Source organism: Polypterus senegalus, chromosome 3 (genome assembly GCF_016835505.1).
Source record: "Polypterus senegalus isolate Bchr_013 chromosome 3, ASM1683550v1, whole genome shotgun sequence".
Lineage (NCBI taxonomy): Eukaryota > Metazoa > Chordata > Cladistia > Polypteriformes > Polypteridae > Polypterus > Polypterus senegalus.
In genome coordinates, this window is record NC_053156.1 from 70,097,167 (window position 1) to 70,124,585 (window position 27,419).

At 35.9% G+C, this 27,419-nt stretch overlaps 1 protein-coding gene across 2 annotated transcripts in view; it reads left to right on the top strand.

Annotated features, from left to right (window-relative positions):
- Nucleotides 1-27,419, top strand: part of arhgap18 (Rho GTPase activating protein 18) — a 119,722-nt gene that overhangs the window by 66,980 nt on the left and 25,323 nt on the right. For both annotated transcript variants that reach the window (XM_039747469.1, XM_039747470.1), the window contains exons 5-10: nt 5,366-5,499; nt 6,003-6,168; nt 12,916-13,007; nt 14,345-14,422; nt 22,824-22,983; nt 25,163-25,245. In XM_039747469.1, coding sequence (XP_039603403.1) covers nt 5,366-5,499; nt 6,003-6,168; nt 12,916-13,007; nt 14,345-14,422; nt 22,824-22,983; nt 25,163-25,245 — 713 coding nt within the window. The remainder of the gene's footprint in view (nt 1-5,365; nt 5,500-6,002; nt 6,169-12,915; nt 13,008-14,344; nt 14,423-22,823; nt 22,984-25,162; nt 25,246-27,419) is intronic.

Genomic DNA, 27,419 nt, shown 5'->3' on the forward strand with positions numbered 1-27,419 from the left:
CGCCAGGGGGCAACTTAAGCCTCGTGGGACCCTGAAACAGTTACTTCTGCCACACTCAGCAAGATGGCGGAGGAACCTGCCAGGGATGCCCGGAGTGCTTCCGGTTCAAAGGGCAGCACTTCCGCCACACCAGGAAGTGCTGCCAGAAGGACGTTATTAGCCACCTGGAGCACATCCAGGTGGGAATAAAAGGGGCCGCCTTCCTACAGTCGGGGAGCTTCAGTCGGGAGTGGGAGCAGGATGAAGCTGAGGAAAAGAAGTGATTATTTTGGTGATTGATTAGCTGTGTGCATTGTGTGGTGTTCAGGACTTTAATCCTGTCTTTATTAATGATAAATAAACGTGTGTGTTTTAAGAAGATGTGGTTTCTGACTGGTGGTGTCTGGGAAAGTCTCACATACTGTAGACCACTTTGTTAAATGGTTAACTTTTTTTTAATGTGTTCAATAACTGCAATCCTCTAGCAAAATCAGTAACAACAGACTGAAAAGAAAACTTTCAGATGTTGAAGAATGCAGGGTCAATCACTCAAAGTATTTGCACTGCTACAAAGCACACAATGTATATAACAGCAACAATAAAATTAATGTATTTTGTTCATTGGAGACTAAATCAGGTACATAATGTCAAACAATTTAACATACATACAATTAATAATAAAACAACAATAACAATAATAATATAAGAAAAGAAAAGCATTTTTTAACATTTATGTGGTAAGAATATGCTGCATTCACCTTGTCTATATGTTTGTGAATTCTGAACATTTGGATAAGCTCCCCATCAATTATTTTTTGCCATGAATGAAAAGGTTGTGTTTTTTAGCCAGCTAGAGAGGTGCCTGATCAACCTCTAAATGACAAATCAAATTCTAGAGCTGCTGTGACCACATGTACCCTGCTGCTTAGGTTGTCCTAACTAGCATGTGAATTAATCTAAACAGTCTGTTGGCAGCTAGTCAAAGTGTAATTTTGGAGCAAGACTTTTCCTTAGGAAAGTTCCATTTATGTGGTGGGGTTTTTAGTGTTATAGTAACTACCTCTCAGTTCTGTAATGACACCATCTCCTACTGAAAATGAAACTTTAACATCCCCAGGCTTTTAGGTATACTTGTCACCATCAGTACACCTTAACCCTTTTGTATTCTTTAACTGATTTGTACAAAGTATACAGGCATTCATCGTATATATCAGTCCTGTAAATTCCTAACTATTCTTAATTGGATTAGTGAAGAAATAGGTTAGGTTATCCCCTTAATTCACTATACCTGTGTGTGCATATTGTGTGCATCATACTTGACATATTAATCTCAATATATACTGATAGGTATAAATGCAACTGCATAGTTTCAGTTAGTCTTGAAATGGGTTGAACAACTCGACCCACAGTGTTATTTGACTCACTAATAATATTTGTTGTATCATCAGTCACATTTTTCGTCTCCAAATTGTCATCAATACTAGTATCCAGTATGGTTAAATCAATTTCCTCTTTTGGTTACATCTCTCCTGCATCACACTATAATGACACTTAATCTTTCATCAGTTAAACCCCCAGTATGTGATTTTTCTCTACAGTACTAGCTACCCAAGCAGTTGTAAATAAACAACAACTGATACTTTTATTGCCACAATTCTCAAGATCACTTACATTCAATAGGAGTGCATTATTGTTATCTGACAACACCTCTGACTTAAGTCAAAGGAAATTTACAGTCATAATGAAACTCAGATACAGTGCTATTTCTTGTCCACTGTCATAGTTCTGAATCTGGAAAATATTAAGTGTAAGGTTCTTTCTAATAGCAATATACAAAAGGTTCTCCCATCAACACACAATTTTCTGTTTACCACACTCCCCTTTATTAGTGATAATGAATACATTGTACTAAAATTTGGTATTATAAAATCGGGCAGATCTTTGACACCTGCAACATTCACCTTCCTTAACAGTGTTTTAATAATAGGCCAAAGACATCATAAAGGTTTGGGGCAGCCACCTATATATTGTTTTTCCCAGCTGCAAAAGTTTGTTTTTGAAGCACGATGTGCATAGAACAGAGTCCACAAGAGAACTGGCTATAGTAGCCCAAGATGGAGGCTTTAAAGGTTTGGAGAGGAACTGATGTCATCAAAGGGATTAGCTTCGAAAGTGACGTCATCAAAGAGGCTGCCTTCGAAGTGATGTTTTCTGAGACGCCGGAACCTTGCAGGATTTCCCGGGAAGGGTCTGTAGGGAACTGAGAAAGATAGTCAGTGCACTCCGCCGCCCCCTGGTCAGATGTTTCATTACACTTACTCAGACCCTTTAGCTGCCTCCTACTCGCATGTGTGTGACAACAGATTCAATGTTCTTTAATAAACTGAGGTATTTTAGAGGAAGAACAGACAGAAATGTAAACAACTGTCCTTGAAAGACCTTTATTGATAGTATTCCAATGTAATTATGCTGTCAGACCTCAGAAAATTGAAGTCTTTGGGAGATCTCCTGACTTTGCTGCCTGTCTACTCATTCATTTTCAGTTCCTTTATGCTTCTCCAGCACCTAACTCTGCCCCATTCTCACATGCCTGTTTGCTCATAAGTCAGAGTCACAACAGTATTTTTAACACTAGAATTCCTGAAGCCTATGAAAAAACTTGCAATCCTGGCCCACCTTAAATCCCTTCGCACCTTTCCATCGGCATCATTTGTTTTGTAAATGTGTTAATCAGCACAAGCAGCAAGCAGGCTGCTGTCGCATCCCCTGCCTTGATGGAGCTCAGCTCGGGCAAAAAGTTCTCCCAGCTCAAGCCAAGGCTGCTTATCTGCGTGGGAGATCTGGAGTTGTACAGGGTAAACAATACAGTATATCGTTATTTGGAATACATACATTTCATGTGTGTTCCGCGTCTACAAAGATCTGGGTAAGTGTAGGATGAAAGGAAATGCAAGAAATGCTCAACACATACCTAAAGCAGAACCTTTTTCCATGTTATACCAATAGTGACGTGAAGTACGTAATGTGTGAAGACTTTAGTCCAAATATCAAATAAACGTGTACTTTTATTCAAGAAGATAACCAAAGAAATATAAAAGCATTCAATTTACATGGGGCTAACAATGAGTTAAAAATTCAAGCTTAAATGTCAATGGACAGGGAGTTTACACGTATTCTTGAATGGTGTAGAAGTAAGAACTGCTCCCCTATATCCTGAAGGTCCTGGGTTCGAGACCAGGCACTCTGGATTTTGAGTAGTGAGCTGCTATTATTATTTTTATTATTATTATTTCTACAATATAATAATAATACAATGCCTCTCCTTCTCTGAGTTGATGACATTTATCTCCATTCTTTCCACAAGAGCAGCACTCTGGCTGATGCCCGCTCAGAACTATTTGTTGTACAGGCAATCAAAGAGACGATGTCCTGTGACCACTATCAGACTGGACAAAGGCAGGACCGTAGCAACAGACACCTTCTTCACATCGCTTTCGACGGGCAACACAACTCTGCTTGGCAACATAAAGTAAAATGGGACTTCCACCTGCAGCTAAAGTCACTTCAGTGACTCTACACTCTAATGCCAAGCAGGGATATTTATGCTGCCATATATAAATGAACCTTTCCTTCAGTAACTTTCCATATCAACCACCAACACTTACAAGTGCTTTAAAACTGATTTTGTTTATAGTCATGGGACTGTACACACCATTTATCTAGCATAATCTTTTTGGATTAGTAATCACTGAATGTAAATGTTATATTAGCAGTTTAAGTGTAAGCGTGCTGAGAAATATGAATTTTGGACTGCTATCATCTTATTTCTGTGTGTGGAACACACCATTTGCGGTATTTGCAAGCACAACTGATAAGTAATGGGCTGTGCATTGTGCAAAAAAACCCAAAAAAGTCTAAAAACTATTAAAAAAAAGCTTAGGATGGTTTGGTGGCACAGTTCTTGGCACTGCTGCTTCATTAATCCAGTATCGGAGGTTTGAGTCTTCTGTCTTAGCTGCTGTTTATGAGAAGTTTGCATTTCCTCTCTGTCTATATAGGCTGTTCTATTGGTGCTGTGGTTGTGATCCAATTTCCAATAAATTTGCATATTAGGTTCTTAAATTCTAAATTGGCCTCAGTGTGAGTGCATTTCTGTACATGAGTAGTCCCTGCTATAGACTGGTACCGGTTGGGTAAACTCTGGCTTCTTTTGATCATGAACTGGATTGAAAATTTTCTCATCAAGTGATTGCTTACTTTCACACTGAAGCTTACCTTTACCCACATTGTTCTGCCTTTTTTCATTGATTGGCTTTTACACATAACAGCCCTGCATGTAGTATTAACTTACTGCATGGGCACAAGCTTCAGTGTGTCTTAATTTTCCTTCCTGAAGTTTTCTCCCTTTCTGAATACAAACACAAATGTTCCAGTTTTGCCTTTTAGAATCCAGTAGAGAGAGAAATCCCACACAAGGCCAGCATACATTATGCACTCTGATAAAAGATGTTTTTCTTTTTTGATGGCCAACAAGTACTCAGTTGCCTACAGTTAGTGGTATCACTAGCCTCTATGAACAAACATTTCCACTTTATGAACAAACATTTCCACTAAGAAATATGTTTTTGATTTAGTAGTCTATAATTGGGTATAACTAACAGAAAAGTTTCATAATTATAGCATCTACTGTTTGACATTGTTAATGTTTACAGATCTCCAAAGAAAAAGGAGAAAAATCCAAGCCATTACAGATTCACCAGGGATCCTGCATCAAACATATGATAGCTCTCTAGTGAAGTAAGCTTTGTTTATCCTGAAAGTACAGAGGTTACTGCAGAGATCATACAATGCAGGACATTGTGACAGGAAAAAATGAGTGTATTACAGCTTCTGGAAGAAATTATTATGTTTACTATTCTTTCTACTGTATGGTACTTATATGATACATCTTTCACTGAAGGTTCTCCACTTCTTCTTAGATGTTATTGTTAATAATGGTCAGTAATTTTTCCTCTCAGCTACTGCCTCTAGAGATTTTTGATGACTTCTAGGAAAGCCTAACCTTCTTTATCAGTTAGTTGTCTCAACTCAACAGTAGGACTGCCATTGACTCAGCCGATTGGTACATATGGTAGATGTTTGCATCTGCTACAATAGACTGACAAAACATCTATCCAAGTGGACATAGGCCTTGTTCAGGATTTAAGGTATCTTCTGCTCTATAGTGATCCTAGTAGGTTACTGCACTAGGTTCAGCAGCGACCTATTATCTATTGACTAAGGGTTCAAAGTCTATGTGAAAATTAAGTGCCTTGCCAAAATATGAATGAATTGTAAATGTTTATGGTTAGAACATATAATTTTTCTTTTTTTTAATAATGTGTAGAACCCACTGTCCAGAGTGGACAAGGAACAGAAACTGATATCAATTTAGAGATATCCTTCTCTGAACAAGCTGCCAGCTTCAAAGAGAGGTCAAAGAATAATAAGCTTCCAAGTGAGGAAGATACTCACATGCCTGTAAGTATACAGTATGTTTTCTTTAATGTGTACCATGAGGTCTCCAAATAACTATTTGAAAGTTTTTATAACTGATTACAAAAAGTCATTGTATGTGAATATTCTCAGGTTATCCTTTCAATAAATACATGAGTCACAGCAAGTCTTACATTTTACACTTCTCAGTATTAAATATTTTAAAGTCAATGTAGAGAAGAAACATTTAATATTTTTCAAAACTAATACTTTAACCTACTTTGATATTAAGATTATGGAATTTATTCTGACAATGTAGGTATGGTGTATAACATATCCCAAAAATAAATAATTTCAATTGCTTATGCTTTATATATTTGTCTAATGGTGCCACCTGCTGGAAAGCTGCAGCTTTGTGAATGACCTCCATCATTTTTGTTTGAATCAGGTAAATAGTTACTATAGTTACTAGTACTATTTGGTACTACAGTGTTAAATCAAATTGTGCAGAATACACTTTATTTTGTATTTATTTTGTCTTCCTAAAGAATTTCAGATTATTGAAAGACAAGACGGGTACAACAAAGATTGGTGACCTGGCTCCCCAAGATATGAGGAAAGTTCATTCTTTGGCGCTCATTGAGCTGACAGCTCTTTTTGATACATTTGCAGTTGATTTTAAATCTCACAAAACACTGAAAATTAAACATAAAGGTAATGTGGTTCGTTGTTTGCCTCTGTCAGAATTTAAGCTACCTAGATGTTTTTAGGAACTTTAATTTATAACAGACATACAGTTTTTTGTGATATGATGCTATGCAAAAATTCTATCATATGCATATATGTAAATTATTCATTAGACATTGGTTTTAGATAAACCTTTCCTTCTGGAAAATTAAAGTAATATTTGTAAAATTAATTTGATATAATCTGCTACAATAGTGCACATGTAGGGTTGGTTCTTGCTTACATCTGATTCCAAAGGGACATGTTCTGATCTTCACAGCCCTAAATAGGATTAAGCAAGCTCAAAAACAGATGAATTATGATTAAATGAACATGTAGCGTATTTTACTGATGACGTCCACCTATTGTAGGGAAATTTAGCTGTTTGCTATTTAAGCTAATAATTGATACAGCTTTTGCTAATGATCCTTCAATGTGCTTTTACACACAATTGTTTTTGAGCCTGAGTTTTGGCTTTTTATACATTGTCATGGATGGCTGGGTTTCTTGCCGTGCCGGGATGCCTCTTCCTTGAAAGGACCAGGGGAGCAAGTGTGAACAGTGTTACCTCCACTGGAACACTAGATGGCAGCCCCCCGGGTGGCAGCGGTGCCTCAGTCTCCCGCATGGCTTCATGTGTGACGGAGTTGGTTACAGCTCTGTTGGGATCCAAGGGAACTGCCAGGGGGTGCTGCAGTTCCTCCAGAGCCCTTATGGGCAATCCTTTCACCATACCCAGAAGTGCTGCTGGAAGTAAGTCATCAAGCACCTGAATTATTTCTGGGTAAAATATAAAAGGAGCCAGAGTTGGGTGGAAGGTAGACAAAGCTTGCAGAGGAGGACCGGAGGAGAAAAGAAAAGGGAAGCAAAGTAGTGTGAAGTGCTTTGGACACTGTTATGCCTGTTGGAAATGAGGAAGGTGTTTCCCATGAGGTGAAAAGAAAAAAAACAAAACATTTCTGCTTTTATTAGTGTGCTTCTTGTGTTTGTCTGTGTCTGGTTGGGTGGCTGGCATGCCCCTATAGTTGTCACAACATACATTATAATGAAAAACAATATCACCTTGCATATTAAATTTTATTTATTTTATGCTTTTTTATTTTCTGGTTTGTTAAAAGAGAACAATTACTTGTTACTTTTTTATTTATATATTCAGCATTTAGTAAACTTTAATTAAATAAACAACTGGTTATTTACCAGCTTTGAAGTGATTTAGGTAATACTAGCCAACCCGCGGCGTACCATACGCTGCATAATCAGGCCGTTTTTTTAATGATTTTTAAGCACAGGGAGAAAATTAACATTTTGAAAAATCGGTAATGTAAGAAATCAGCAAGAAAAGCAACATTGTAACCATGCACGGAACGAACCAACACACAATCGCCCGTGACTGTAAACTGGCGGACCGCCATCGCTCATGTGCCCACCTCCAACTCGTCACTTTGCACAGTCTAGATGCACCTGTGACTCACGTAGACTTTCCGTGTTCCTGCAGGAGCATCTAAGAAGACGCATGTTTTGTCGCGTATGCGAATTGCTGTATGTAGTGTGTAAAACAGTTTGCTATGGTGCACGCGATTGTGCATCGTAACCGAAAACTTGTTTTTAAAGACTGCTTACTTCATTGTGTTTTAACCTCAGTTGTAAAGGATTGTTTTAAGGATCCCATGGGATACCCCTCGCAAACCGTTTTACACTCTGCATATGGCGATTCACCTCCACGAGAAACATGCCTCTATGAACAGTCAACGTGGCCTCTACGACAGACGAACATAAATGACGCCGTTTTTTCTGTATCGTCGTGTCCGAGTTGGTCGGCGTGGCTCTGTGAGTTGTCGTCGTATCCAATGGTCTTGGAGTTGGTGGCCATGGCTCCTTCCTGCGTGTGCCATAGGTTTCTTACTTGTCGGCGGCTTAGTGAATCCACGCCCCTTCCAGCGTGCTTTCCATGGGTGTCTTGCCTTTCCATGGGCATCTTGCCTTAGTGAATTATATATATAAATAGCCATGCATTTTATCAGCATACTTACTTCAAGTTAGGGTCACAGGAAGTCAGAGCTACAGGAGTCTTATTAATGCATTTTAAACAGCTACAGTACTATAGTTTTAGCTCAATATTCTGCTTTTTGTGTGCAGCAGCTGTTCTCTGTAGTCAGAAATGCACATCCACCACACATACTATATATGTCTCTGAAGGTGAGGCCATTAGATTAAGTCCACAGATCACAGCGACAAACTAGTCGCTCATTCTTATTGAGTGGTTACATGCACACACACACACACACACACACACACACACACACACACACACTGTTCTCAGCCTGTCATTAGAGCTGGCAAGTAGTCGGTGGCCAGTTATTATTAAGTCCATGTCCTGAGGTAATAAAGGTTCATTTTGTTTGGGAGGATATTTAAGTCTTTCTGAATATTGTAAGTTAGTGGGAGCCAGGTTTGTGACTATGAGTTTGTCAGGAGCACTTTTTAGTATGTTATGCATACTGTAACACTATCACATATGTAAAAACATATGCATAACTTGGGCAGGATAACAAACAAGCTACAGTTTGTACGCTAATAACAGTGATAAAATAACACAACATTGTACTTTATTCTTTTGTTTTATTATATGACGATGTGTATTTTAAACCACCTTGCCTGGACTAATGAACCAGTTTCTAATCTACTTAATGTGTGTCAGAAAGCTAACAACATCGTGAAATGGTACCAAAAATGTAGCAGTGAATTTAGCTTTAAGCAGTGACTTCTACAGTCATCAGATTTCAGTGTAGTGGATAATCTTTAGGTCATAATACAAAAAATGTTTTTATTAAACCAAAAGTGTGACCATGAATAATCACTGAGAGAAACACAAAAGATTGCATTAATTGTTTTGTCCCACCTAACTTGTATTCATATCATTCTGTCTGGTTAAGTGACCTTCTGCTTTCCCCTCACTATCATAGTCATGTACTGCTTATAACCTACAATTTCTTTAAAAATTTGGCTGAAATGTGGCCTCCTTTCCTGTCTGATAATGTGCCTTTGTCCAGCTATTCTCCTTACTCTAGAACATAGTTCCTTAAACAGTGAACTCATTTTGAGTTGTGCAGAGTCAAGATTCACAGTTATATTTAGTGGTAAATGGTCGTGTATGGTTTGCAGAGTGTCTTGCGATGGGTCACTGGGCACTTTAAGCAATTGAGATTGCTTTGTTATTACCCGCGGGGATGAATGGGGACCAACCCCCATTGCCGGGATAACTATAGGTGACAATTTTTCTGGGTGAACTGTCCCCTATTTCACTCCCAAGGTGAGATGACTGTGGGCAGGGATTCAGTGTCTCAAAGACACTTAGAGTGCAAATTTGGGTCACAAGGGGGAAAAAAAAGTTTAAGAAACAATGCTGTAAAGTCTGTATTTAATGGGGAACTGGGAGTACAGTAGTAGTCTTTAAACTTTTATCATCCTTAGTGTTCCAGCACCACTGTATTCATCGTAGCTCTTAAAGGTTTTGATATCCTTGGCTGCTGTTTTTTTGTCTGGTTTTGGTGCTTTTGGCTAAAATGTACAGTACAGTGGTCTACAAATCAACACTGCCTACTGCTAATTTCAGGTGAAGAGTAACTGGGGTCTTCAACCTCAAACTTATTTGATCTCACGTTTTTTCCATGTCCCAGCAAGTACCCTTTAGAATTTTCTATATTTCTACATAAATATGACCTAAAACATCATCAGATTTTCACTCAAGTCCTAAAAGTAGATAAAGAGAAACCAGTTAAAGAAATTAGACAAAAATGTTATACTTGGTTATATATTTATTGAGGAAAAATATTACATATTTGTGAATGGCAAAAGTATGTGAACCTCTAGGATTAGCAGTTAGTTTGAAGGTGAAATCAGAGTCAGGTGTTTTCAATCAATGGGATGACAATCAGGTGTGAGTGGGCACCCTTTGTTATTTAAAGAACAGGAATCTATCAAAGTCTGCTCTTCACAACACATGTCTGTGGAAGTATATCATGACACGGACAAAAGAGATTTCTAAGGACCTCAGAAAAAGAGTTGTTTATGCTCATCAGGCTGGAAAAGGTTACAAAACCATCTCTAAAGAGTTTGGACTCCAGCAATCTACAGTCAGACAGATTGTGTACAAATTGAGGAAATTCAAGACCATTGTTACCCTCCCCAGGAGTGGTCGACCAACAAAGATCACTCCAAGAACAAGGTGTATAATAGTCAGCAAGGTCACAAAGGACCCCAGGGTAACTTCTAAGCAACTGAAGGCCTCTCTCACTTTGGATAATGTTCATGTTCATGAGTCCACCATCAGGAGAACACTGAACAACAATGGTGTGCATGGCAGGGTTGCAAGGAGAAAGCCACTGCTCTCCAAAAAAAACATAGCTGCTCGTTTGCAGTTTGCTAAAGATCATGTGGACAAACCAGAAGGCTATTGGAAGAATGTTTTGTGGACAGATGAGACCAAAATAGAACTTTTTGTTTTAAATGAAAAGCATTATGTTTGGAGAAAGGAAAACACTGCATTCCAGCATAAGAACCTTATCCCATCTATTTAACATAGTGGTGGTAGTATCATGGTTTGGGCCTGTTTTGCTGCATCTAGGCCAGGACAGCTTGCCTTCATTAATGGAACAATCAATTCTGAATTATATCAGAGAATTCTAAAGGAAAATGTCAGGACATCTGTCCATGAACCAAATCTCAAGAGAAGGTGGGTCATGCAGCAAGACAATGACCCTAAGCAGTTCTACCAAAGAATGGTAAAAGAAGAATAAAGTTAATGTTTTGGAATGGCCAAGTCACAGTCCTGACCTTAATCCAATCAAAATGTTGTGGAAGGACCTGAAGCGAGCAGTTAATGTGAGGAAACCCACCAACATCCCAGAGTTGAAGCTGTTCTGTATGGAGGAATGGGCTAAAATTCCTCCAGGCCGGTGTGCAGGAATGATCAAAAGTTACCATAAATGTTTAGTTGTAGTTATTGCTGCAAGGGGGGTCACACCAGATACTGAAAGCAAAGGTTCACATACTTTTGCCAATCATAAATATATAATATTCGATCATTTTCCTTAATTAGTAAATTACCAAGTATAATATTTGTGTCTCATTTGTTTAACTGGTTTCTGTTTATCTACTTTTAGGACTTGAGTGAAAATCTGATGATGTTTTAGGTCGTATTTATGCAGAAATATAAAAAATTCTAAAGGGTTCACAAACTTTCAAGCACCACTGTATACCTGTCCATTTCCACACTGCTGCCAGGCAGTCATTTAGACAATTTAAAAGTTCTCTTGCAAAATCATTTAAAATAATATTTATCAAAAGTGCATTTTAAGTAGAATTATAAAACTCTGTTTATGTATGTAATCTTTATATATGTCATTTTATGCTTTTCCAAAAATTATTTTTGCTGTTTCCTCAGAATTAGCAAAAAGAAACTGTGATAATAAACTTAGTTTTATTATTGTGTGGTTATATTTGTCTCTCTAAATGGTTTAAATAAAGGACTGGTTAAGAGCTAAAAAAAACTGGCCAACAACTGCTGGTCAATCATAGATTCCATTTAGTCTCATCATATTAATTTTCCGGAATCATTTTTTTCTCAATTTGTAATAATATACACTGAATTAAAAGGTATTTTCTTCTTAAAAGAAAATGAATTAATTAATATTTACTAACACCACATTTAAAAATACACAGAACAGTTTTTGATGCTGGTACAAACATACCTGTATTATATCCATACTGTTAACACATGTAAAAATGTCCTCAATTGTCCAGCAACTCCATATACAGTATTAGTCTGTGTTTATTTCCTGCATTTAGCAACTGATATTTATAAAAAATAATAATCTGCTCTGTTGTGCAATAATAGTTCAAAATTGTATAAGAGTACTGTGGTCCAGCAATCGGAGGGTCGCAGGTTCGATCCTGGCTCCCGGCATGAGAATGCAGCTGTTGTGTCCTTGGGCAAGACACTTAACCTACCTTGCCTGCTGGTGGTGGTCGGAAGGATTGGTGGCGCCAGTGTTCGGCAGCCTCACTTCTGTCAGTGTGCCCCAGGGCAGCTGTGGCTACATAGTAGCTTATCATCACCAGCGTATGAATGTGTGTGTGAATGGGTGAATGACTGTTGTGTTGTAAAGCGCCTAGGGGGGTTCTTGAACTCTAGTAGGCGCTATATCAAATACAGGCCATTTACCATTTACTGCTGGTTAAGGAATTCCAGATAGCCTATTTTTATAATGTATCTTTTACAGAAAACCTACTTTGATAAGTGAAAAAAGCAAGTTGTGTCATAGGAAAAGCCCTGTTCCTCTATTCCTGTGGTTGTAAAAATAATGCAATTCAAACAAATTGTTAGACATTCTATAATTAATCCACAACAGAATGGAATAGTCAGTCTCAAATAATACATATAGGTGTACTGTTGCAGTGCTTAAATTAATGCTTTATCCTTTTTTAGTCTGCGTCTTGTAATCATGTGTACTGTAATGAAAATAAATTGTTTAGTATTGGTCAAGCTGCACAGTCCCATTCACAGTTACTTAAAAGTTTATAGTAATTTATTAATAACATAATATTTTTGAATAGGGGATATTTAAAAAAAACTATTTTTTGAATGTACACAAGGGTTACCAAAAACAAAAAAAATATATTGGTACTTTGTATACATTTTTATTTATTTGTATATATTTTCCTCTCTCTCTGCAGAATCGGGACTTTTTGGAGTTCCTCTTACCATTTTACTGGAACATGACCAGAAGAAGGTACCGGGTACTAAGGTGCCACTTATATTACAAAAAGTAAGTTTGGTAATTCATATGCCAGCAGTATTAACATCATAAGTAACTTTAGTTAAGCAAGTAATTAATTAAACAATAAGATTTAATGTCCATAATATACAGTATAAATTAACTGTGATGTATTTTTTAATCTTGAAACAAAATTATATTAAAGCAAACTGATACTTACTTAACTGCAAACAATAAACATTGTGTGGAACAGTGGTATTCAACTCCAGTCCTCCATAGGTGCTGGTTTTCATTACAAGCAGTTGTCTAATTAGAAACCAGGCCTAGCAGATAATAAAACTTGTTATTTAAATGTATGGCTTGTTAGTGGTTTCATTCTTCCAAGACAAATCATTTATCATATTGTCGACTTGGTTTTTTTTTTCTAAGATCATCATCCTTATGTTTTGTAGAATAGATTTGTACCTGTTGGTCCTTTCCTTCTCTCTCATCCATTTCAAAATATTGCTTTGTACATTATGTATTATTGATACTTCTTGATACAGGAGAAAGTAGGGTGAAATGACACCTTTTATTAGCTAACTAAATAGATTACAAATGCAAGCTTTCGAGGCAGCTAAGGCCCCTTCATCAGGCAAGGTACCGGATTCATATGATACTTCTTGATACAAAGGTTTAAACAGAAGCACGTTAGCTGGAGAGCTGGTGGATCCATTGTCCTTTGCACTTCATTATTATCTGATAGCTGGTTAAGAAAACAGGCAGCAATTAAAACCTTAATACAGCAGTTTAAAACTAAGATATTTAATTAAGGGGTCTGAATCATACCAAATGAGTTACAATACCTAAAGTAAGCCCAAATAAACATACTGTTTTATTAGTAAATAAGTTAAAATGTGTTTAAAGCAAAAATCTGCAGCCACTGTGGCCCTCCAGGACTGGAGAGCCCCTGCTGTAGAATCATTAGTGAAAGTGAAGTTCTGTGTAGTTCTTATGTTGTAAATATATATAAGTATATTCTAAATTATATTAGAAGGTCATTTAATATTTATGAGGATACCTTAAAGTAAAATGGTAGATTTAAAACTTAAAAAAAAAAATTCTTAACATTTTAGCAAAGACTTTCATGAACAAATTTGTGTGATTGTGCAGTTATGATAACTCAGTATAAGGGTTTGTTGAGCATATTTGAGGGTTGTCAAGGATTGGAGTTGGGTGTCTTCTGTTTTGGTTTTTGTATTCATTGCTTTCTCATTTGCACCCTCTTTGTTGAGAGTAAATACACAGGAAAATACCTTTTGATGGGTGCCATTTATAAAAAGTGGGTAAACAGGTAATTATCTAAGCCTAAGTATGTATCTAATACTTTATTTTGTTTAATTTTTTAGCTCTTGTCTCATATAGAAGCTGAAGGTTTGGATACAGAAGGCCTTCTGCGTATTCCAGGAGCTGCAATACGAGTGAAGGTAATCTAAAATGTCACTTCTTGTTTTTAGAATTTTCATTTAGTGCCAAATTTAAATTAAATTAAAAGTCTCAAGTCACATTAGTAGAGGTGTCATTATTAGTCTCTTCAGGTGAAGGTTTGCATTGCTTATGAACTCTGAATGTAATAATTAACCATAAAGATGTATACAGCAGGGAAGGACATATTCCTCCAAAACTGTACACAAGAATTTACAATATTAGTATTTTTTGACAATTTCATGTGGCAGCTGCTGCACAGACATCACATTTGGTTTATAAAGCATTATTTGCTGCTAGCAAAGCAAGGATTGCATCCTTCACCAGACCATTTTAAATATGATTCAATTTGTTATACTCTACTGTATCATTTTTTCCCCTTCATCAATAATTCCAGGGCTTTATTGTTTGAAATATCATGAATGATGAAGAAGATGAACTATAGCAAGAAACTATAATTTAAACACCTGTTATTATATTTTAAACAGTGTAGACTAAATGCATGCTGTTACTTTGAAACAAATTATTCACATGAGAATGGGGACACCTGTGACAGCTGCTAAAATTCAATTTTTGAAACTATTTATTAAATGCATAGAAATTCAGCTGCAGGAAATCATTAATGCATTTCTAAGTATTGCATTTATAAAGTATTTATAGCTTAATTTCAAATGCAGCTTTCTATTGAACTCTATCTGAAAGAACTGGGTTTTTTTCTTCCAAAAGATTTCTTACATTCTTATGTTAATGGGCCTCAAGAAAACAATATTTTCTTTGGAATACTGCCATTATAAACTATGACATGAGCTTTACAACATTAAGAAAAAGCACCAAGCATTTGAAAATTAAATAAATATCTGAACTATACCGCATGATTTAAATTGATAACTTTATTTGTCACCAAGGTGAAACTGAAACTTTGTAGTGGCACAAAAGAGGAAGGACAAAATATGTAAACAGCATACAAACGACAACCCCCAATCACACACAAGTACTTCCTGTTTGGATGCTGGAGAGGTCCTGCTGTAGGTGGCAGTAAGATAGTCAGACTTGTTCAGATGTACATCTGAAGGCCTTGACATTTGATAACAGCATTTCCGGCTTGTTGTATCCATGATAGGAACATGCCATTAGAAATTTGCCTTTACAGTCTTGATATCAGAGTGAATCATTTATAAGTATTATTAGAGTTGTTGTCTTATAGTCAAACATTAAGTTTACATTTTCAAAACAGCTGTACCTTAAGAGCACTATTTTTTTTTTTGTCAATGAATGAATATGTCTTATCTGTATGTTTTGTTGGTTAGCTGTCAAATTTAAAACAAAATGCCACTGTCATTTAATGTGTAAAATAGTGATTTCTTACCTGACCTTTTACCTGTATTTTTTTAATGGGGCCATTATTTGCAAAGTGCTATTAGTTTTGCATTTATGCAGCGACTATATATAAACCTGCACTTACCCTTTCTAGGTGAAGTACTAAAGTTAAGATGAATTGTTTTACTAACACTGAGAAATTTTTCTTTCTATCCAATATTAAATTCACTTAGTCTAAGTCATGGTCATGGGGGCCAGTGGCTATTCTAACAATATTTGGTGCAAAGCAGGAGCCAGTTTTTAAGAGATATGACTTTGTATAGTCATGCACACACCTCCGCATACTCCCAATTTAAAATCACCAGTTAACCTGAACTGAATGTCTTTAAGATAAGGGTGGACAGTCGGAGCACCTGAAGAAAATTCCATATAGACTTTGGGGGAAAATATGAAAAATCTCATAGTAATCAGGCAAAAGATTGAAGCCATGACTCTGCATCTTTAAGTCAGCAGTATTAACTACTATGCTACTGTCTTACTTAAAAATGAATGATATTAAAAAAACCATTAGGCAAGTAGTTTCTTTTTTTTCTTTTAAAGTTGTTTTAGATCAGCGTAAGTTATACACTTGGAGTCCCTTAGGATGATGAGAGAGAAACTATAAGAGTATGAATGACAATAGTAAACAAATCTACTTTACATCAGAATAAAATCTTATCTTCTTACTTTAAGTGACCACTTTGATTCACTTTGACCAAACTTTGCGAAATGTGACAATGGAGGCTTTCAGTAAACTTAATTCTGTACCACTACACTATGCAGAATTCTTGCCTTTTTGGCAAAAATGCTAATTTTTGCTAATTTATTTGTTTTTACCAAATGTCACCTACTACAGATTTCCTTAAATTAAACTTTCATATTTATTGCGTAAAGTGTTCTGCAAGATATAGGCACAATTTGAGTTTTAATGGTGTACATAGAAAACAAAAGGTAATATTTTGCAGTTATAATCATCAATAAAAAAAAACAATAAAATGTTCTTAAAATACATTAAAATAGTGGCTTCATGTTAAGTGCAATAGTATGGAATTTAGTGATACTTGCTCATTTAAAGATTTCTTTTCAATATCTATGTATTTGTTTCTGTCACAATTAAGAAAAAACAACTAACATTTTTCTTTTGCAACAAATCCTTTCTTTAAAATTAGGTATTCTGCAACAAAGTCATTAGGTTAATCTTGAGGTATGTTTTATTACAAAGGAAATGCAATATATTAAGTATACTATCTTAAATCTAGCAACAGTAAAATAAAAGTTACAAATATATGGTCTTGACAGATGACTCTAAATTATATAGTGTCCATACTCTCACAGTGTATGTGTATATACTTGAGGAAATTAAGATTTTGAGAAGTGTGCAAGTATAAAAAGAGAAAACAATTCACATTGACACTATTTAGAGTTTATTTCAGGTAATGTAATTGTTAAAACATAACTGTTACTGGTTTACAAATTATACTTAAATTCCAAGATTTTATTTTAGCTGCATATACCTGTCTTACTTATTTCACCAAAATGTTTACAAGTTCAGTCTTCTGTCATTGCTGATTATCTTTTATGCCAGAAGCATTCCTTGTTGAACTGGTCTTGCAAACCATAATCTGCTTTCAGACCATATCAGTACACACACAAATTTTTAAAATTAATAGGAAGCCATTATGCCCTTCTAAAACCAATATAAAATAAGATTCACATGCCAAGGGTCATTAAAGGATATTTCAATAAGTCAATTATTTTTTCAAAAGCAATTAATTACTTGCTTTGGTTTCTTATTATTCTTTTGCTTGCTATAACATATTGTGTTAATTTACTTTCATCAAATAAAATGTATGCATTTGAATAAGGCAAAAGATAAATCGTGTGCAATATTTAAAAATGTAGGAATTGTATTTGTGACTTTAAAAGATACAGTATAGTGGAATACAAATTACGCATTTTCAGTGTGGTTGTATAAAACGTCTTTTTTCATAAACTAGCCTACTTTGCAAATATAAAAGTGGCTAAAATGTAGTTATTTTTAATTGTTGGCTATGAAAGTTGCTTTATGAAAGTGTCTTTCCTCAGTGCATTCTAATTTGTGATATTGATAAGGTTTATGGTCTTGAAACCAGTGCCAATTCTATTGATATCTATGCAAATAGTGAAAACAGAAGTAGAAACTGAAGGAAGAGGAGATGCTGAAGTAGAAAGCTGGTATGAAATGAACATTCTGTATGTGAATGAAGGGAAGAAATACAGGTATGTGATGCCTGAAGGTAAATGAGCAGAAGGTGTGAAAGGTATGGAAGAGATGCATGTGCTGTTAGTATGTTGGAAGGGTTCTGTTATTAGTGCATGTACAGCTAGAAATGAACTTGCAAAGATGTAGAGGTTGGCACATTTTTGTCATAAATGTGTGAGAAGGTAACTAGATGTAGTTAGGTAAAGCTTGGGTGTCATCAATAAAATTGGCTTAGGGAAAATATTTTAAAAATGTGCTATTTAGGTACCATGTTGAGTGTGGATTGGGTGTATGCTTAAAGGTAATGTTAGGAATGTGATTGTTGGGAACGTGCATAGTTTAAATCCCAGAAGCTGTTCTGATTTCTAAATAGAATAATTTTCTGCTGTAAGAATTATGGGTTACAAACCCAGTTTGTTAACCATTCTGGCCTTGCCCCATATCAAACACTGTGGAAAGTGGAGAAAGGCAGGTTTTAGGTGTATCCAGCCAAAATATCTGTGTTTGGATGAGGTGTTTTACTACTATACATTCAATTTATGTAAGACAGTTTATGTCACTGCAGGGCAGACTGACATTATTCATTCTGTTATGGCTGGAACACAAGTCCATCTCTTGAGAAGCCAAGGCCAGACACTTTTAATGGCAGGTAGAAAATCACAATTTCTATGACGGGGTCACTCTTCTAAATGTAGCCTTTGCACATTGTTTTATATGATGACCAATCACAGACCATGTAACACTCAGAGACAGCTCTTAGAGACATCTTCTGGACAACCAGGTTCAAACAAAGAGCCATAATTCAATCAGTGGCAACCTTCATGTACAAAACATTGCACCAATTGTCAAACAAAAGGATGGCCTTATGTGTACCAAAGAAACAAATAGCATGATGTCCACTCCTGCCTTTAAAACCCTTGCGCACCCCAACTCATTGCTTTCTCCATTAAGCTTATTGCTTGGCCTGGCCATATTTTCTGTAAAGCATGTACCCTGCAGCTTAAGGCTTAGCCATAACAAAGGCTAGAGCAATCCCTAGTACTTAAAAAGGTAACCAGTGCTAGACTGGAAAAATGGAAGACTCTGTAAAAGGAGTTAGGAGAGGGGTGCCATTAGTCCGGACCTTGCTAATCACTCAAGCAGTGGAAGACTGTATGTAGACCCATGTGTTGACCTTGCTAACGATGGGTGCTCACTGATCACCAGCTGAGCCAGTAGGCATAACTTTACTAGCATACAAGATAAATAGAAAAGTCACATTCTTAAAATTCAGTGCTTTTGAACTGAAGACAAGATTCCTGATCAATGAATGAGTGGGAGATTCAAAAGCACTAAATTATGGGAATGCTTCTTTCCTGTTTATCTTGTATGCTAAGTTTTCCAGAAGTAGATTCAATCAAAAAAGGCCCTGAATATCCTGTAATAACTCTCGCTAGGACAAAGCAATCTGAATGAAACAACGTGCAATGTGCTCCTCAGTATATGGAGCTTCAAACACGCCGGGATGCCCCTGTATTGGAGTGATGAGGTAGGCGCTGGACAACCACTGCAATGTTTAACCTCAGTTTACGAAATCTAGGTGCATACCACCCATACCCCTTCACTCAGTCACTCGACTTCTCATCAGGATGGTGGTGTACAGTATTGAGCAGTGTGTTCATGGTGCAAACCTATTGCCTCACTAATTCGTTTAAGCAATGTCAGAATCAATTGGATGATAGTGAGTTAACGGAAAGTTACTTCCAGCAAGATGGAGCAACATGTCACACATCAGCAAGGAGCAGAAATTGAGTCCTTCTTCAGCCACAGGATCATTTCAAGGGGGCACGGTCGCTGGATCTGACACCATCAGGCTTCTTCATTTGAGGTATGCTCAAAGGAAAAGTCTATCAGAACAATCCTCATACTGTGGAAGATTTGAAGGAAAACATCCAACGTGAAATTGTCGCTTTACCTCCTGAGATACTTGCTGATACGCTCAGGAACATGGAGCACCGTGTTGAAATGTGTTCTGCAGAAAACAGAAACTACTTACAGCATCACATGTAATACAATTGATTACACATACATCCAGTTATATAGCGTATTTTTTTGGTTCAGATTGCTTCATCCTAAAGGGAGTTACAACAGAATATTCAGGTTTTCTTTTGAGTGAATCTCCCTGTATTAATAATAATTTAGCAAAAAATACTGTGCATGCATTATGCAGTTTTGTGCTTAGGAAATGGATAGGGGACATGTGAATTATGTAAGACAAGTTACTTTAGAAAGTGTTTATTTTTTACATGAACGTTTTTCACATTTTTACCATTGTCTAGCATTGGTCATTATTGGATCCTGTCAGTTTGAATCTTCGCCATATACTTTCTCTACAAAAACATGTGATTTAATTTTTTTTTTATTAGCCACTATTACAAAATACATGGGATAAGTAACATTAAAAAACATTTTTTGGTGGAGTGCTGCTTTAATTTCTCTGGTAAACTTACTTATATATTTGTATATATATGAAGTCCAGTTTATTTATCTCTGATCCTCTAGAAAAAGAAGTTTGCTCATTTCAGTATGAAAAATAAAGTGCAACCTATTGGTTTGTGGATCACATCAAACTTTTGGTACAGGTCACGAAGGAGGTTAAGATAGTGATAGTGTTAGAGAAAAAACTCAAAGCTGGTGCTTGGAGAGAGAACAACTAATGTGATCCTTGATGTCTGACAGATAAAAGAAAAACATCAGGCAAAGGGACAGATGTTATGCTGTGCAATTATAGATTTGTAAAAGGCATTTGACAAGGTGACATAAGAGGTGGTGAAATGGGTATTGAAAAATGGTCAGTACTCTGCATTCATGTAATGCACAAACACAATAAGTTGTCAAGGCAGCAAGCGAAGGCTGCACTTGGCCTCACTTGGTATTTGTTCTAAATCACAGGATTGTCACAGGAGCTTTTGTTTGCTGATTTCATATTGGCTACAAAAGTGAATCAGAAATTTAAGAGAATATATTGAAATTGCAAGCCAGTTTTGAAGCCAAAGCCCTCAAAATAAATGCAGAAAGGGTCAGAGGCAAAGGAGAATAAGGCAGTAAGGAGGTGGGGTAGGGGTATGGCAGTGCAGCATGTATGGTGGGTGAAAGGGTGTGTGGAAACAATTCTTGGAGCTGTATTTAATGAAAGCATTGGACCAGATTATTTTATCATTTTCCTGCATTCGTCTGATAGACCGTTCAATTAATTTCACTGATTGATCCAATTTTTTTGTGGCATTCCACTTGGATTTGTCAGGCCTATCAGGAAACTTTTTTTTATTAGTGGCTGGTTGCTGTGACTGATACAGTTATGCTCAAAACAATTTGACATTATTTTTTCATGTCATTTATTAATTATTGATTTCTAAATGGTAATAATTTTAGTAATATTCAAAATATACTTGTTATTTGTCTGGTGAACTGAAATATTAAAAAAAAAAATTCTCTCCATATCCATTATGTGAATGACACGATTTTAAGTAAGCATTATTTGATGTATTTAGTGGGCAAAAGATAAAATTTTATACAGAAAGTGTGTTCTTGTGAAGATTCCTTATCGATCTTTTAGATGAGATTTGTTACTTGTAGCATTCTCTTTGTGTATTGCTTTCTCTAATTTTTGCATTGGGATATTATTTTACCTGTCTTGAGAGATTAGCAATAAAATTCAGATAAAAAAATTAATTAAAAAAGCCCATCTATGAAGACATGCATTTAATTAAGATAGTCAACATCTGCAAATACGAGAGGATCGAAACATTATGAGCTTTGCTGCAAAGGCAACTGCTTATTCCATTTTAAGTTAAGTAGGCTGCACTGGCTTCATAAGTGCATGATGGCAGGTATGACATCATATTATCAATAAAAAAATATTCACTCTGTGATTTTTTGTGGTTAACTACAATGGAAAAAGGAATAATGCATTGATTGTAGATGAAATACAAAATGCTCATATATTTTAGATGACATAATAAATTGCCATTCAATTAACTTCAATTAATGCTAACCCTAATCGAGTAAATGTGGTAGCTTATTAAAGATGAACATTCTACTGCTGTGTTAAAACTACAGTCCAGATCTCCCCCCTTTTAGATAACCTTGTTAGGGAGAGAAGAAGAAAAAATGGATACATGGTCCAAAAATGTATGATATTTGCAATAATTTGTATGTTGGTCTGTATTATTTGAGTGTTCTGCCTATACTTTTGCAGCACCTCCTTAGATCAGGTATCCCCCAAGAGAATAACTTTGGTTACTGACTTGTGTATCAACATTTATTCTGCATATTTTCACTCTAAAAGACTGGTAATATCTGTCTCACCGATGTCTTAATTTTTAAACAATTTCTTCCATTATGCTCAAAAGAGCCTCCTGTAAAAATGATGTCGGGTTTGACAAAAGTTAGTTAATATACTGTTTCATTATTTAATCTTTTGACATTTCCAGTGTATAAATCTCAGTAAACCAACAGGTATATTGTATTTAATTATAGGAATGCAATAGTATAGATAAACACAAACAACTCTCCACACAACCCTACTTCAGCAATATTGCCAAATAAAGCAGATAAAAACTAATATGTGTATGTGATCTTAAACATGCTCTACAGCTATTTATTTAATATGAGTGATAAATAAAAAGGAGGAAGTAAAATCCAGTTGTAAATATTTTTTTCCTTATTTGCACCTTCCCAAACCTTATCATTTCAAAAAAAGGAAGTTAGTTTTTTTGTAAACTTACAGTGAGTAAGACATTTTGTGCTTTTCTTCAAACCTTTAGAGTCTTTGCCAAGAACTGGAGTCTAAATTCTATGATGGGACATTTATCTGGGAAAATGTAAAACAACATGATGCTGCAAGTTTATTAAAACTCTTCATCCGCGAACTGCCATATCCTCTTCTGACAGTTGAATACCTCAACGCTTTCTTATCAGTGCAAAGTAAGTTATTTAGAAATATATATTTGCTCTTTATCCCAACACTTGTGTTAAATTTAAATAAAAAAAACATTCATCTTATTGCTTACATAACAGGGCATAGGCATTCATCAGAGTTTTCAGGTTTCAGAATACTCTTGTATAGTGTTTTCCAGTAATACAGTGTAATGCTTCTGTAAATTTGTTTGAATGCAAAAAAGTCACATACTGCATATTACTGAATTCCAAAAATTAATTGATCGAGGGAGATATGGTTGAGGAATATTAATCAAATGTACAGTCATGGCCAGACGTTTTAGGAATGACACAAATATTAGTTTTCACAAAGTTTGCAACTTCAGTGTTTTTATATCTTTTAGTCAGTTGTTTCTATGGTATATTGAAGTGTAATTACAAGCATTTCATAGGTTTTCAAGGCTTTTATTGACAATAACATTAAGTTTATGCAAAGAGTCAATATTTGCAGTGTTGGCCCTTCTATTTCAAGACCTCTGCAATTTGCCCTGGCATGCTGTCAATCAGCTTCTGAACCAAATCCTGACTGATGGCAGCCCATTCTTGCATTATCAATGCTTGGGGTTTGTCAGAATTTGAGGGGTTTTGTTAGTCCAACCACCTCTTAAGGATTAACCACAAGTTCTAATTGGAATTAAGGTCTGGGGAGTTTCCTGGCCATGTACCCAACCTTTCAATGTTCTGTTCCCCAAGCCATTTGGTTATCACTTTTGCCTCATGACATGGTGCTCCATCATTGTGGAAAAGGCCTTTTTCATCACCAAACTGTTCTTGAATGGCTGGGAGAAGTTACTGTCAGAGGTTGTTTTGGTACCATTCTTTATTCTTGTCTGTGTTCTTAGGTAAAATTGTGAGTGAGCCTGCTCCCATGGCTGAGAAGCAACCGCACACATGAATAGTTTTAGGATGCTTTACTGTTGGCATGACACAGGAATGATAGTAGCACTCACCTTTTCTTCTCAGGACAATCTTTTTTGTGGATGCCCCAAACAATCGAAAAGGGGATTCATCAGAGAAAATTACGTTACCCCAGTCCTCAGCAGTCTAATCCCTGTACCTTTTGCAGAATATCAGTCTGTCCCTGATGTTTTTCTTGGAGAGAAGTGGCTTCTTTCCTGCCCTTCTTATCACCAGGACATCCTCCAAAAGTCCTTACCTCACTGTGCATGCAGATGCACTCACACCTGCCTTTTGCCATTCCTGAGCAAGCTCTGCACTGGTGGTGTTCTGATCCTCTGCCAGGTTGGTGGACAAATAAAAACCCACATATTCTGACAAACTCCAAGCATTAATTATGCAAGAATGGGCTATCAGTCAGGATTTGGCCCAGAAGTGGATTTGACAGAGTGCCAGGGTGAATTGCTGAGGTCTTGAAAAAGAAGGACCAACACTGCAAATATTGACTCTTTGCATAAGCTTAATGTAATTGTCAATTAAAGCCTTTGAAACGTATGAAATGTTTGTAATTATACTTCAGTATACCATAGAAACATCTGACAAAAAGATCTAAAAACATTGAGGCATCAAACTTTGTAAAAACCAATACTTGTGTCATTCTCAAAACTTTTGGCCATAACTGTAGAAAATCTGATTTTAACATATATTATGAACTTGGGCATTATTGTTTTTTGTCTTAGTTTGCCACTTTTAGTATATCTTTACAAGCCTCAGCCTTTATGTAAAATTGATAGAAGTATAATAATGATCCATACAGGGTAGAAATAAATAATAAATGTGTTTGGGCTGTCCTTGTTACAGATTGGACATCTTGGACATCCATATTAAATTAAATTATATTTCTTATGCTTTTAAATTATATTTCGTCATTAAAGTGGGGCCCCAGATCTGGTCTGCAGCATTCATACAGGACTTACATACAGGAATTAACAAAGAAGAAACTCTGCTTCTCTTTTTCAGGCAATGCCATTCTCAGTAAAAGAAATGCTTAGTTAAAAAAAAAGCTTCCAGCTCCATCTTCTGGTCTTTGATGTATATTACCTCAACCTACAGAATTATGTAGTGCTGCATTGTATGCAGTTTACTGTATATGAGCCTGTTTAATTCACTTGTGCTTCTTTATCAGATGCTTCAAAAGTAGACAGTTTATATATTTTTAAAGAATGTATATGTGAAAAAATATTTAAAATATATTTTTTCCCATGACTAGAACTTCCCACAAAGAAGCAGCAGCTTCAATCACTTAATCTTTTGGTGCTTCTTCTTCCAGAATTGAGCAGAAACACACTAAAGGTACCAACTTACAACAATAAATCAATTTTTCTAAGCATTGTTGAAATTTAGATTGAAGTTAATGGCATCTTATAGTTTTTGTATTTTGCTTCTATTATGAAGTAGTTTGCAAACTAAAAATTTACTAGCATGTTGCAGAATTTATACTTTAAATGGAAATTATTTAGTTAGCAATTATTGTGTTTCCTGTTTCTATGCTAAAACTTTGCTTTTAGTTTTTTTTAGTTGTATATGACATCTTCTATGTTTATTTTTAAACTCACTTTATAAAAATAAGTTAAGGAAGTTGTAGTCATCTTTAGAGTATGCAATGTATATATTTTTGGGTAACAAGTTTCAAAATAATCACATTTTCTAGTACTGTTGTGCCAATCAATAGTAACATTGCCAGTTTTTCTTAAACCATTTCTTATTATTGGGATTTATATCTTCATTATAGTTTTATACATTTACAAGGTCATTATAGTCATATATCCAGACTACAGTAAAATATTTATTTTCCATGCTAACCAATATGCAACAAGACACCACTCTCAAATGATACAAACTTATTAATTGGCAAAAAAATCTTGAAGCAGAAAAAATTGTAACAGCTAGGAAAACCAGGTTAAATATAAGCAATTATATATTTTAAAAGCTGTACTACCATGCAATAAACTCACAATTAACTGTGAAGAAAGTAATTGGTGTTCAGATGTTGTGTGTCAAATGCTTAATAGGGAAGGTGATAATGATGCCAATTCTTTAATCTTTCATGAAGTTGCTTATTGGTGTGCACCGTAAGCATACATCAGAATGAAATTCTTTACAAAACTATCACTCCAGAAGATTTTAAGCCCCATAAATATCTGAGTACAGATAAGGAGTCACAGACACTTTATTTTATTTATTTATCACTATTGAGTTAGACTAGTAATGCCTTTACAAAACCATCGGTCTGAGGTTAGAGGGCACAGCTCTTGTGGAACTTGGAAGTGACAGTATGCGGCAGGACCACTCTCAGACCATCCAGGACTAAAATTTGGATGTAAGAATGCAAAGACCTTAGTTACACCAAGTTTGCAGAAATTCTATAGTAATAAATGACAATGAATTCAACAGTATCAACAGTTTTTCCCAGAACAGTTCCTAAAATAACAATTTCACATTTTGGCCACTACAATATGAAAGTAAATACAATGTGAGTGCAAATCCTATACTCAGTTACTGCATATTTACTGCAAGTGAATCTTTTTAATATGACTTATGTTAAACCCCAGTAATAGTTGCTTAGGATCATGCTGCCTGAATTTCTTCCAAGTTATAAGCATCGTGTAAGTGAGTACACTTTTATATTGCTTACTATGAGCATAGGCCACGAGAATTATCTCCCCCATCCCCTCTCACGTAGCTTACTATCCTTAAAAGGACTACTTGTTGTTGCTGCTGCACTAGCTGGATTTTATTTACAACTATAGCAGACTTGCCATTTTTATAGGTTGCCCAGGGCTGTGAAGCTGCTCTTTTGTATTATGTAGCTCTCTCCTGAAACTGCTGTCCCCCGTAACACTTCCAAATTTTGTCATTATATTAGGTCAGTCAGTACTTCTGACATGTTTAAATGTTAATGTGTTAACTTTCCCAGGCCTATTATTTATAACCATCAGCTAAGAAAGGACATTTCAATATACCCACATTTAGGGGTAACCATTCATAGAAAAAGTAAATAATATTGTACAAATTCAGCAAGAAAACACTTGCATCATTAAATATCATTAAACTGTGTATAATGTTCTCCCAAAAGAATAAAATAAACAAAAAGTAACTAAGATTTACCAAACATTGCTTTGGATTAATCCGGAGCACAGCTTTTCTTAGCGTATACCTGCTGTACGTGTTCCTCCCATGTGCTGGAGTAGAAGATGATGTCATCCAGATAGGCAACACTGTATGCATTTTAGGGGTGGAGCTCTCTATCCACCAGATGCTGGAAAGCTGCAGGTGCCCAGTGTAACCTGAATGGAAGGATGCAATACTGTCAGTGTCCACTAAGAGTACTAAATGCGGTCTTGACCTTTGCAGATTCAGTTAAAGGAATCTGCCAGTACCCCTTTGTCATGTCAGGTGTGGTCAAAAATTTTGCCTGTCCGAGCCTCTCGAGGAGGTTGTCCACTCGAAGCATCAGGTAAGCATCA